Below are 12,238 nucleotides of genomic sequence, written 5' to 3' on the forward strand. Positions count from 1 at the left end.
ATGAGACTGTTCTTTTTTGTATATATATTTCAAATTAAAAGAAAAAAAATCCTAACATATAAGCCAGATCTCTATGTTTACACACACATATTTCCTGTCTACTAAATGATTCCTGGGACTCCTGCCTCAAACATTTTGCATGCTCTTACAATAAGACAGTAATTCTGAAAATGTATCTCAAAATAGCTGCTGAAAGGGAGAGGAAAAAAAATAAAATTGCTCCAAGTCATTAAGTCATTGGTGATACTTTCATACAAAGCCCGACTATTTTCAAAGGAGATGAGGCTGGTAAAAGAAGGTTGGTATTCAGATGACCAAAGACTGATCAACTGTAAACTGCACTGCTCCAACCGAAAATGTATTTATTTGGTTTCATTACTTTCTATGAGCCATACAAACATGATCATAAATAGGATCTGATCCTGCCAGTAGCAGGACTATCGCATCACTCCTTTACAAATTTACAGTGGAATATTGATAAATGGCTCTCACAAAGATGCAGCAGCTAAACAAGCACATTAAGAGACAAGGGTTTATGAAAAAACCCTCACTCATACTCTCTTAGGTTTCAAATGGCCACATTGCTATCAGTTTTCTTTGTTTTACCTGAAACCATTTAAAAAAAAGTCACTGAATGTCAACAATTAGAGAAAGCAGTGCTCCAGACAAATGTGTAAGTCATCAACAGCTGTCTTACTATGCATACTGAGACTAGAACTTTCCACATAAACTACGTCTTTTGAGGCTGTAAGAGATAAAATCAGTTTAAAGATTATTTTCCTTGCTTACTGAATGACAATATTGATCCTATACGTATTTTTATTTTTCACTTCATTATGCTAAATTAAGTTTTGAATGTGATGTCATTCCTCACATTCTTTTGGAGCCTGCTTCTATTTCTTAACATAGAAACTTCTGACACAATTTCAGTCCTTTATACTAATAGGATATTATTAACTCTATATAACTTGTAAAAAATGCTAGCAATAATTTCTGGATTTTGTGCATCACAGAGCATTTACCACAGTGTGTGGTATTTTTCTAATCTAACTATACTTCTCTTCATAATTTATGACTGTATTAAGACTTATGATCTTTCTAGTACTTTACCTATAAAATAAAAGAACAGCTAAAACATCTGCTTCACCTCTGGTTTTGGGGGTGTGTTCTTTTTACAGGAATACTACAATGCTAAATCTGAGTTATATTTTCTATATTTTCAGCTATATTATTGTTCTCACTCTACCATGGAAACAAACAAAATACATACTCAAATATTGTTGAAATTATAATCTGTTATTAAAATACTAAAAAGCTAAACATTTTAGAACAAAAGTAGTTATTTCCATATTGTAATTTTATTATCCTTCAACTGTATAAATATATGGGGTTTTATGGTGGGTGTGACATTAATAAGCACCATAACTACCAGAGCATCTCAAAGAGCAGGAAGCAATTAATCCATGAAAAATGCATTTAAGTGAACTATAGATATACCAACTGCTTCTTTATTTCTGGACATGCTAATTCTAGTTCTGGTTGTCCTTTCAATTTCTTTTATTTCCAACACTTTGACGATACCTTAAGAAGAATAACATTTATTTTTACATTAAGCTTTTATGCTGCTGACTGTTCTTACATCAGAGAACATGAAATCATCCACATTTATTTCTTCATAGTCATCCTCCATTTCATCACTTTTAACAGCTGCAAGAGCCCGGGCCAGTTTCTTTCTCAGAAGAAAACCCTTCCAAAATGCCTAAACAAAAAATTTAAAGCATGTTATACAAAGTCATAGATCAAACCCAAATCCAGATTCTCTCTGTTATCCCATTAGGAAGATAAAACATCTTGGGCCTTGGTTTAATAGCTCAATGATCTGTTTTTTGAACTTTATGTGACATTTAAAACTACAAGACAAATTAAATGCCAGCATATGTCTATAGCTTAGAGTACTCAAGAGGCTCTCCACAACTAAGCAGAAAGGAATCCTAAAACTCCCTCAACTACAAACCTGGGTCAACTAATTAATTATTTGACAATTCCTTCAGGGACTATTATAAACTGAAAGGAAAGGCTACATAAAAAAAGCTGAGTGTCAATTTTCAAATAAAGAGAATAAAAATACATTTGTACTAAATGTCTTATAGTTTACAAGTAGCAATTCTTGGAGACATCTCATGAAATTGACCTAGGTCAGTTACTCTTTCTTAACTGTCTAAGATCTTTATTTTTTTAAAAAATATTGCCAGTAGGCATAATCATATCTAAGAAAAAGGAGCACATTAGGAATTTAATGCTAGAAAAATAAGAAGGGTTTTTGGAACATATGCAAAGTTGTAGAATCAGATCCAGGAAAACACTTCAGAGATCAAAATTACATGGATGAAATTAAGAAAACTAAATTCCAGACTGCAATTTTCCCCCAAATCAGTGTTTGACACCATTAGAATTCAAGATGCCCTAAACATTTTAAATGCCATGCAAAAAAAATCCAATGTCCTGAAAGCTGCACTGTTGTCACATTTAATGGTTTTGCAATGAAGGCCTAAAATAGGGAAGGTAAATTTAATATCCTGGCTTAATGTTTAGCTTATTATTTCTTAAGAAATTATTGTCTCACTGCATTAACTATTACAAATTTTACTGTTTTTACACACAAAATTCCTGATTATCATAAAAATTATCATTGTATTTAAACTGCTTTCTTATAATGTCATTGTTAGTTTCCTACAGATCCTCATAACCATCCAGACAAAATATCCTGATATTACTAAGTGATCACATTTCAAATATATTTCATTCAACAAATACAAATACTTCTTAAAAATGCAAAGGAAAACAGCAATCTTGACAGTCTATGCAGAATGATAAATTGTAAGGCAGCTCTTAACACAGCTCTATGAAAGCATCAAGTCAGTGCTCAACCATGATCAAAAAGAAAAACTATACATTGGTAGTTTTTAAGAAACAAGGTGAAAACTGTCTTACTGTACAAATTTGTGATATATCTGGCTATGGAATTCTGTTCTAGTCACTTCTTAAAAAAAGTATATAATTGAATGAAGGAGAGATTCAGAGAGGGATAAAAAGACAGAAAGAAATATGAAGTAATGTGAAAATAAACTAAATGGACTAAAATTTTATTTACAAGAGTGAATATAAAGACAGATATACAAGTTATCTAAACAGTCATAAAATGCACAGAAGTTAAATAGTGAAAGATCTTTATCTTCATACTAACTTTGGAAATCATCTAGTCTGAAACAAATAAAAAGGCGCACATTTTAATCACTACACGCATTTCTGAAACTCATCACTTTAATATTTAGTAGAGGACAACTATAAGAGTTCAAAAATTGATTAAACAAGTTTACAGAGATAAACTGTTAATATCCTAGCTACACACTATACTCCAGAAATTAATTTTACCTCAGCTTCCTAGATAACTGACTGCTGTAATATGATCCTGTACTTGTCCTGTTTCTTAGTATGCACGTTTACTAAACATTGTGCTACCTCCTATTTGTTAAATAGATGCCAATGAATTACTTGGATTTTCAGCCTACAAATGGATCTTTGGCTCCTAAATCACTTTGGCACTGCTGGTATTTTTATAGAAGACGTACAATATTGAATGTTTTTAAGTTAACTTGAAATCTGAAATCAAAACAGGGTCCATTTGCTTAAAAACTTAGGAAAACCCATGAACCCTGGCAACTTGGCAGGTAAATACTACATCTGGTTAGCAAACTAAACAGATCCAAGGTATGGACTACAATTGCTGCACATACTAATACACTCTGTTTAACTGTTAGCTTAGTAGCTACCATAGGACAGCATAAACCATGGTTTGTTCCCAATGGCAGTATGGATGAAGCAATTCTGGTTCTGGGAGATGGGGAAAGAAGAAAAGAGACAGATAGGTAGAACAGAAGAGATTAGAAGAGTAGTTCATTGTTGGAGGTGTCCCTGCTCATGCAGAGGGCTTGGAACTAGATTAAGGTCCCTTGCAAACCAAACCATTTTGTAATTTGTATGATGGACCAGTTACACAGCATCTGTTAGTTTAGTAGCACAGACATACCCCAGTAAGAACACGAGCACCATGTGTTTTAAGCATAATATTAGAATTAAATCAAGCAAACTAATTCAGGGAAATAATTGGTGAAAAAAAAAATAATAAAATTTATGCTTCTATAAAACTTTTTGTAAAGAAGACTCTGTTTTAGAAACATCAATCTATGATGATTAAATAAAACAAAAATGTTTAATTTTGAAACTATTAATAAAATTGTAAACAAAAATAGGAGAAGATGAGAAGTACACAAAACTAGTAAGATTTTTTTCTCATTAAATTTGCAAAATAAGTGAAGACGCTACCATAAACCAACCTGGATTAGTGTGGCAGCTTCATGCTTCTGTCTCAAAGCTTCTGTAAACTGACAATTCTCTGGTTTGGTGCAGTCTGTTTTCTTCCTGGCATGGTACTGCCGCCAAAGGGCCTGTATCACTGACGCTGCCATATGTAGCCTCGTAGAGAAATTTATACCTTTATGAATGACATAACCTCACCACTACAACTGGATTATCACAGCTGCCAAACTATAATCATAACACAACGCTATGCATTGAGACAAATGGAAGGCTCTGCTATCAAACTGCAAATAAATTACAATCCAGATGTGTTATATATTTTCAGAAACACTGGAGGACATTCGTATCACATAACTTTGGAAATCCCATTATCTAAGAGGACTAATATCCACTGGGCTCTGTTCCCTATATATTGACTGAAGAGGAAGAATCTTCTCAAAAGAAGGATTAGGAGCAGAAGTGGTTTAACAATGAATGAATAAACTATTGGAGAGGTCCACTTATCTCCACTGTCCATCTAGAAATAGGATAAAATAAAAATAAAATAAGGAGAACGAAAAGCTGAAAACTGCATGAGACAAATATCTCCAATGGAGTAGAGAGGAAAAACCAAGAAAATGTAATTTCATCTTTGCCTTCAATTTAACACTCCTGACCACTACTGATCTATGTTTAACAAGCACTGACTATAGACTTTTAAGACTTCCTCAGTGATTGAGCTTTCTAAATATGTGTTCAAGTAATTTATACTGATGGAAAAAAGTTTAATGGTAGCTCTGCATTATGACTTTATGATCTCGGAATCCTTTTCTCCAAAAAAGTCTCATTTCAATTGAACAGTGGGTTCAAGAAAATACATTTTCTTTCCTTGTGCAGTGCATCTAGATAGAGGAGTACTTCTCATCAAAAAGCACACTTCAGAGTGCCACATTTTTTGTCCCCTAAAATATGTTTATTAAATTTAATATATAAAAACCATGGTTTATGTGCAAGATTTGCATCTATAAAAAGCAGTAGCTGGGTTAAAAATAAAACAGAAGAAAACCCCACATTAATATTCTGTGCTGAAGAGAACTGTCCAACTACAGTCTTACTGAATGGATTTAAAACTTTAACTAAAAACTCTAAAAGAACTATTTTTAAAAGTTTTTTTCTGAAGTATTTATCTTTCATAGTAGACTACTATACTATTACTTTCAAATTCCAGAGGGGCAATTATTAACTTTGTGGTCTTCCTGAATAGCAAATTTTATGACAAATTATTTGTATGTTAAGTACTTATCAAGCACTACTGCCCATTTACTGTAAACCTAAACAGCATGAAGAAGCACACCTTCCATGCTTGCTCTTCATAATACTCTCAAGACATGTATTTTTAAAACTGAATTCTTACGAAATCATAACTGAATTTCTAGATCTTAAGAGCAAAAAAATCAGCTTCTGTTTTCCCTGACTGTACATCCAGAACCATAAAACCAATAGTGAATGCATTCCAAAGAGGTAATAAACTGGTCTGTTTCATGCAGGAGAATATTTGGGGGCACAGAACAAGTTGAACTGGCCCCTCACCCCTGCCTCTACTTTTAAGAAGCAGGTTAAGGCATGTTAGAGGAGTACCAAGGGCAGGGCAGGCTGTTAGCTCTTCAGTCATCACAACAGCAGGAGACTGGCCTAAGGTCAAGGGAGTAGGATGGTAGATTTAAGCAACTTTTCCCTCCTGCCTTCTAAATGATACTGATTGTAAACTCTACACAGATGAATCTTGAATGTCTAATGAACAGCATAGCAAAAAAAGCCTTCCATTAGATTGTATTTTAGCATTTTCATCCCTAACATTTTACACGTCAGTGAACCGGTGGCATAAATTTATTGCAAAAAATAAGAAGAAAAAGTTAAGAGATCAAGCGAAAGTTTTCAGCCTCTTACTATAGAGTATTTTAAAATTACTTTAAGTACATATGTATTTATATTCTAATATATTAACTGATAGAGTACTACAAAGGGTTATTGTTAATATTGAAGCACACCGTATATCACCTTAAAAATAACTGTCTAATAATCTTAAAAATACCATTTTCTCACTACAAGTTCTTTGCCTCTGTTTTAAACAAGAAATCCTCAATCCTATTGCCTTTCCATATAATCTGACAGCAATCTGACATCTATCTTACCTTTCTGTATCATTCTCAAAATGCTGAACATCTCTTCCCATGTTCCTTGCTAATATTGGTGACTGTTGCAACATGAGTTGGGCTGACATGTTATTGTTGCCTTTGCTCTCCCCATTGTAATTAATACAAGATTCAGTGCTCTTCTGCTTCACTCTCTGATCTTCCTTGTTTTCCTTTTGGTGCACAGGTATGGAGGAGTTAAAGCATGTGGCCTGAATATGGCCAGGAGTAATCCATCTTTTGGAAGGATCCAACAAGACCTGTTTATTTTCTGTCACACCCATGATAAAGAGGTTATTTTCCTGCAGGCAGCCAGTGGATGTTTGCTTTAAATGACTTTGCAGTGCTTCTGACCCATCTCTGTCAGTAATGTTTAGTTCACCATGCTCATGTGCATATCGATGTTTGATACTAAGTTTCATCAACTGATTAAAATACCAGCATTGTCCTTGTGCAGAGTCAATGGAAGAGGTAATTCTGAAAAAAGACAAAAATGTTTTTACATGTGTTTCAGACTTTAGGAATGCTTTCTAAAAATATGTATTCCCTCTATTATTTTCTAAACTAGTTTGTATTTTCAAGTATCCTTGCATGTTCCATATCCTTACAGTGACTAGTAATTGCTGTGACTGAAAACCAGTTTCACTATTTATAATATATACATTGATTAGATGTTAACCTTAGTTGTTTTTTAAAGTCTCATGCTGAAATGGGCACTAGGGGATGCATTTCACTATTAATTTTCTGTGTGGATAGAGGCATATAAAGTCGAAAATTTTAAAGGATTTGAGGCAATTTTGTTATAAATCCTTTAATAGCCTTAATAATCCAGTTTGTCTGGAAACTATGAAAACTAATTTAAAAATATCAGTAATTTTAAAATTTAGGTTAGAACTGCAGCAACAAACACCAAACTGAGATTCAAATCAATAAACCGCAAGAGAGAATTTAAGAGAATAAAAATTTTTAAGTATAGATACTTTTAATCAACATAGGGAAGGTGATAGTCTGAAGAAACATAAATCTAAAAAGTTCTTCTTGTTACACTATCTAAATGATGAGGATGAGTAAGACCAAATATGAACTAATTGTAACAGATTCAGAAGGCTGTCTGTATTTCGGCAATGTTTGTCCATTGTCATAGGTAGCAGGTACTTTTCAAATCACAAAAACATTTTCCTTTGATGGCACAGAGAGATTCAGAGATCTGTAACATGGAACTATTTTCAGAGGAGCATAAAGTTAATTCTAGGTCAGCAATCCAAGACAAAAAGTAGAAATAAGATCCATTCTCTAGGGAGTCTGGAAAAATCAGGTCCTAAGATTACAGTCTGAAAACAGAATTTTTCTTCTTGTTTATAATTCTTGAGAAGTGAAGCTTTTATAAGGGTTAATTATGAAAAGACATTTTACCTATAAAACTATTTACTCTACTGAAGTTCAGTTAAGGACTTTTTAGATTTTTAATAACATATGGAATCAGATCTTACAAGAGCAAAAAAGCCTCCAACTCTTCTCCTGCTAATGATGAAACTTCGGTTCTATTGGACAAAATCTGAATGGCTAAATTGGAAGCCAAATCCATATAGCCTGTTTACAGAACTCAGTGTGCATTAGCAAATCCTAAAAATATGTAAAGCAATGCGTATATTTGCTTAAGGATCTAACAAGTCTTAGCTGTCTCCTACTACACAGTAAGAACAGTAATTTATCCGACATGAAATACTAAAGGAGGAGTTAAATACTTTAGTTAAATACCTCAAATTAGTTAAAGGTGTTTTAAAAGAAAACACAATTTGTTACAAGACCATTACCAAAGTTCTATAAAACATACTATGGTGAGAAGATAGAAAAAGAAAAAAAAAAAAAAAAAGAAGGAAAAAAACCCCTAAAATTAATTCCCACCTTTTTTTTTCCCCTCTGGTCTGTTTGAGTTTTGTTGTTTGTTTGTTTGTTTGAGGATTAAAATATTGTGGGAAACCCCAGCATGTTTTATATACTGGGTAAACTGATGTATGAAGAGCATATCCTGAGTATCCTTGTTCATTATTAAAAAACAAAAACGAAGAAAACCAAAACACCACAACTGTGAACAGGGTGGGATACTTGTGCATCCACTCCTTTGACAGGTGCATCTTGAGCAGCTTTTTCATCCCTCCATGGGTATAAATGTGGCAAACAGAAATGGTTCAGTTCAACAGTGGTTGCAAAATACAGTCTTGCCAGTCTGGGCATGCACCTTATCTCTCAGCTGACGCATTCCCTGGTAATCCATAACCATACTAGTATTTTGTAGGATTTCTGTGCTGCCCTCTATGTATCACTGGCCTTCCTTCCAGGCAGTCAGATAAGCCTCGATTTCAAGAAACTACAAATGAAGAGGTAGTGACATCTCAGAGTATTATGAGCAATGAAGTGGCTTGGTAACTGTACTTGGGCTTCTCCTGCAAAGGCGAAGCTCTGAAGCACAGACAACAAATATTAAGACAGGGCCTGAGTGCTAGGTGGCAGTCAGCTTGGTGGTGCCTTTAGGTGAACAGGGATCTCAGGCAGCTGTGGAGTAAAACGGAATTCTACAATAGGCTTGGAGTAGAGCTAGCCTATCAATGCCTTATTGTCTCAGAAGAAATGCATTCATACTTAAAAGCCTTTAAATGGTGTTTAAATCAGACAAAATGTTGCCATTGAGAAAGTTTAAAGTGGCAGTGCAAACTTGCTTACAGAACTGACACATTTTGTATAGAATTTTCTACTGCAACTACATCTGAAACGACTGCCAGGTCATTCAAATAGAACCATTTTGTCAGAATGAGACAGTAAGAAATACCCAGAAAAGTCAGCAGAACAAAGCTCTTGGAGGCAAAAGGGACAAGGGAAAAACAAGCTGGTTCTTATCAGCAATGGCAGTTTTCTCCTGGCAATTGCAGCTTAATCACAAATAATATTCTACCCCTTTGTGTGCTAGTTAAAATTTAGCTTAGGGTAATCTTTTTTCCTTTGCAGCTCTACTGTGATTTTCATAATTCTGATATATGGAATATTCAAATAGTACACTCCAATTTGTCTTTGGGGAAACTTCTAGAAGCATTATTACTGACATTCAGCTGCAGGTTACAGAAGTCCCTTACAAACACATCAAAGCAGTCATTGGTTACATATTGTCTCCATTTATGAAATTCCTGTAATTTTCACTATATTATACATACATTATTTATAAAGCTGAAGTTAGCCACTAGCCAGATATCTCCATATTTGGTGACCAAAAGCAAATGACTACAGCCAAAGTGTGATACTATTTTTTTATATGATTACTCACAAGATATTTAAAGATTGTGTCACAGAAATAATTTATAAGAATAGAGAAATTTTATTTTAAAACGTTTCAATCTTAAGCACAGCAAGAACAGTGAAGTTTTCAGCAGAAACAGCACAGACAATTTAATTGGGCAGCAGTGGTGTATGAAACATGGATTAGGGAAGTAAACAGTGATTACTTCTGGCAGTTTACATACTTCAGGTCGCACCTACAGGGGCTCATAACTTTGCAAGACGGGAAACAGACAGAAGTTTGCTCTATTGTTGGCCTGTTCTTTAGCAACGTCACATTAATTCAGCCAAAGTATTGCAGCATGCACATATAATAGCTATGCTGTTAAGGCTTATCTAGAAACAAGTTGTTTAGAGTTCATTTTATGAACTTCAGTTTTCAAATGTTTTCACATCATCCATCAATTTAGTCAATTTTAGTCAAAATAAAACATTGAGGGCTGTAACACACAATAAATTAATTTTAAGACTAAACTTGATACAAAATGCTTCAACTGTCTCAGTTACCAATTTTAAAGATTGTGAATGAATTCTCAAAACTTTAAAAAACCCACAACCCTCCCTCTCCCTGCTCCTCCCCCCTGCCCAAACCATACATTCAGGGAAGAAGAGACATTTATGCATTTTCTTCTTCCCACTATTGTTCCTCTCAAACACCTGCAAGCTCTTTCAAACAAAACTTACACAGTCATAGAAAAAATCTCAATTGAAGGAAACTCATGTCTCTAGTACAACCTCCTGCTTCAAAGCTGGCTTAGGTCTGAGATCAGACCAGGTCGCTCAGAGCTTTATCCCGTCAGGTCTTGAAAACCTCCAAGAATGAGACTGTACAGACTCTCTGGGCAACCTGTTGTAATTCATCACTCTACTAACAATAGAAAGTTTTTTCTTATGTCCAGTTGTACTGGGTCTGGCTGGGGTGGAGGTAATTCTCATTATAGCTGCCCATATGGTGCTGTGTTTTAGATTTCTGACTGAAACTCTCTTGATAAAAAACTAATGTTTTGCTAACAGTTCTTGGACAGAGTCAAAGCCTTCTCTGTCCTACTCAGCAGGGAGGCTGGGAGTAGGGAGCTGGCTGGGTAGGGACACAGCTGAGACAGCTCAGCTGAATTGACCAAAACTATATTCCACACCATAATCATGTGCTCAGTAATAATACTCGGTGGGGAGTCTTTCCAAGGTAGCCATTGCTCAGAGAATGTTTGGGCATCAGTCTGCTGGTGGAAGGCAGTGAGTAACTGCTTTGCTTAACTTAGTTACTCTCTTTTAAAATATTTTTAATTCCCTTCTTCCCTTCACTTATTAAACTGTCTTCATCTCAATCCATGTTTTTTTCTTGCTTCTGGTCTTCTGATTCTCTCTCCCATCCTGCTGGTGGTGGGAGTAGTGAGCAAGTGGGTGGTGGGGGCTTAGTTACTGGCAGGACTCAACACACCACACTGGACTAAACCTGTCTTGTTTCAGCTTAGGTCTTTGTTGCTCATCCTTCTGTCATGTGTCACTGCCTGACTTACTCAAAATTTCATACATGTCTAGATGTCCATTCATGCAGACCATGGTTAAATAAAACCATTGGATTTGGTGAATATTAATTATTCCTCTAACATTTTTTACCAGCTTGCAGACATTTATGTGAGTTAGCTCCTTAGATTCTACTAAATTTCTCTCACAAGAAATTTCACTTTTACAGATTGGAATTTTTTTTCTGCAAAGAATACTCATGAAACAGGTCCTAAATCTCAGATATAAGAAAATTTTCTTGACCATAAAGGAGGAGTACTTTTTTGCTCCTCCTTTTCCTTTTAAGAAAAATAAATGAAATAATACAATTTCAAAATGGTAAACAGATAAGAAGTAACAGCTTCCCACCTGCAAACCAGAAGCCCAAAATCACTGAAGTGAAGACATATCTCAAAGGTTAAATGGAGAAACATGTGAGTTCTGGGAGCCATGCAGACATCACATCTGTCATAGAAAACTGTACTATATAATTCCTCTCAAACTACTTTCAATCTAAGTATTGAAACAAACCTCTTTTTGAATAAATCTGTTTTGTGAGCTATGAAGATTTTACTGCAGCTTTGTAACAGCCAATAATACATCAAAATAATAACCTGTTCAGTAGTAACAAGACACCATGGATATACAACCTTACGTTTATAAATGCAAAACAGCCAGATTCTGAAAAAAATATGGGTACTTCTCCTGAACCAAGAAACTACACAAGGAAGAGTTCAGACTATAGGATTGTCAAACATCACATGCTTCACCTGCTCTGGGAAAATGTTCAGTACCTGGCAGGATGAAGCAAACAATCTTTCCAAACACCAGCAGACAAGTTGAATATTGAAAATACAACA

At 34.7% G+C, this 12,238-nt stretch overlaps 1 protein-coding gene across 1 annotated transcript in view; it reads right to left on the reverse strand.

Annotated features, from left to right (window-relative positions):
- The window catches only part of LRRIQ1 (leucine rich repeats and IQ motif containing 1), a 109,435-nt gene that overhangs the window by 66,527 nt on the left and 30,670 nt on the right, over positions 1–12,238 (reverse strand). The window contains 3 exon segments of the mRNA XM_051621621.1: positions 1,640–1,759; positions 4,395–4,533; positions 6,549–7,025. Of these exon segments, the coding sequence (XP_051477581.1) occupies positions 1,640–1,759; positions 4,395–4,533; positions 6,549–7,025 (736 nt within the window).

This window comes from Apus apus, chromosome 1 (assembly GCF_020740795.1).
Source record: "Apus apus isolate bApuApu2 chromosome 1, bApuApu2.pri.cur, whole genome shotgun sequence".
NCBI lineage: Eukaryota > Metazoa > Chordata > Aves > Apodiformes > Apodidae > Apus > Apus apus.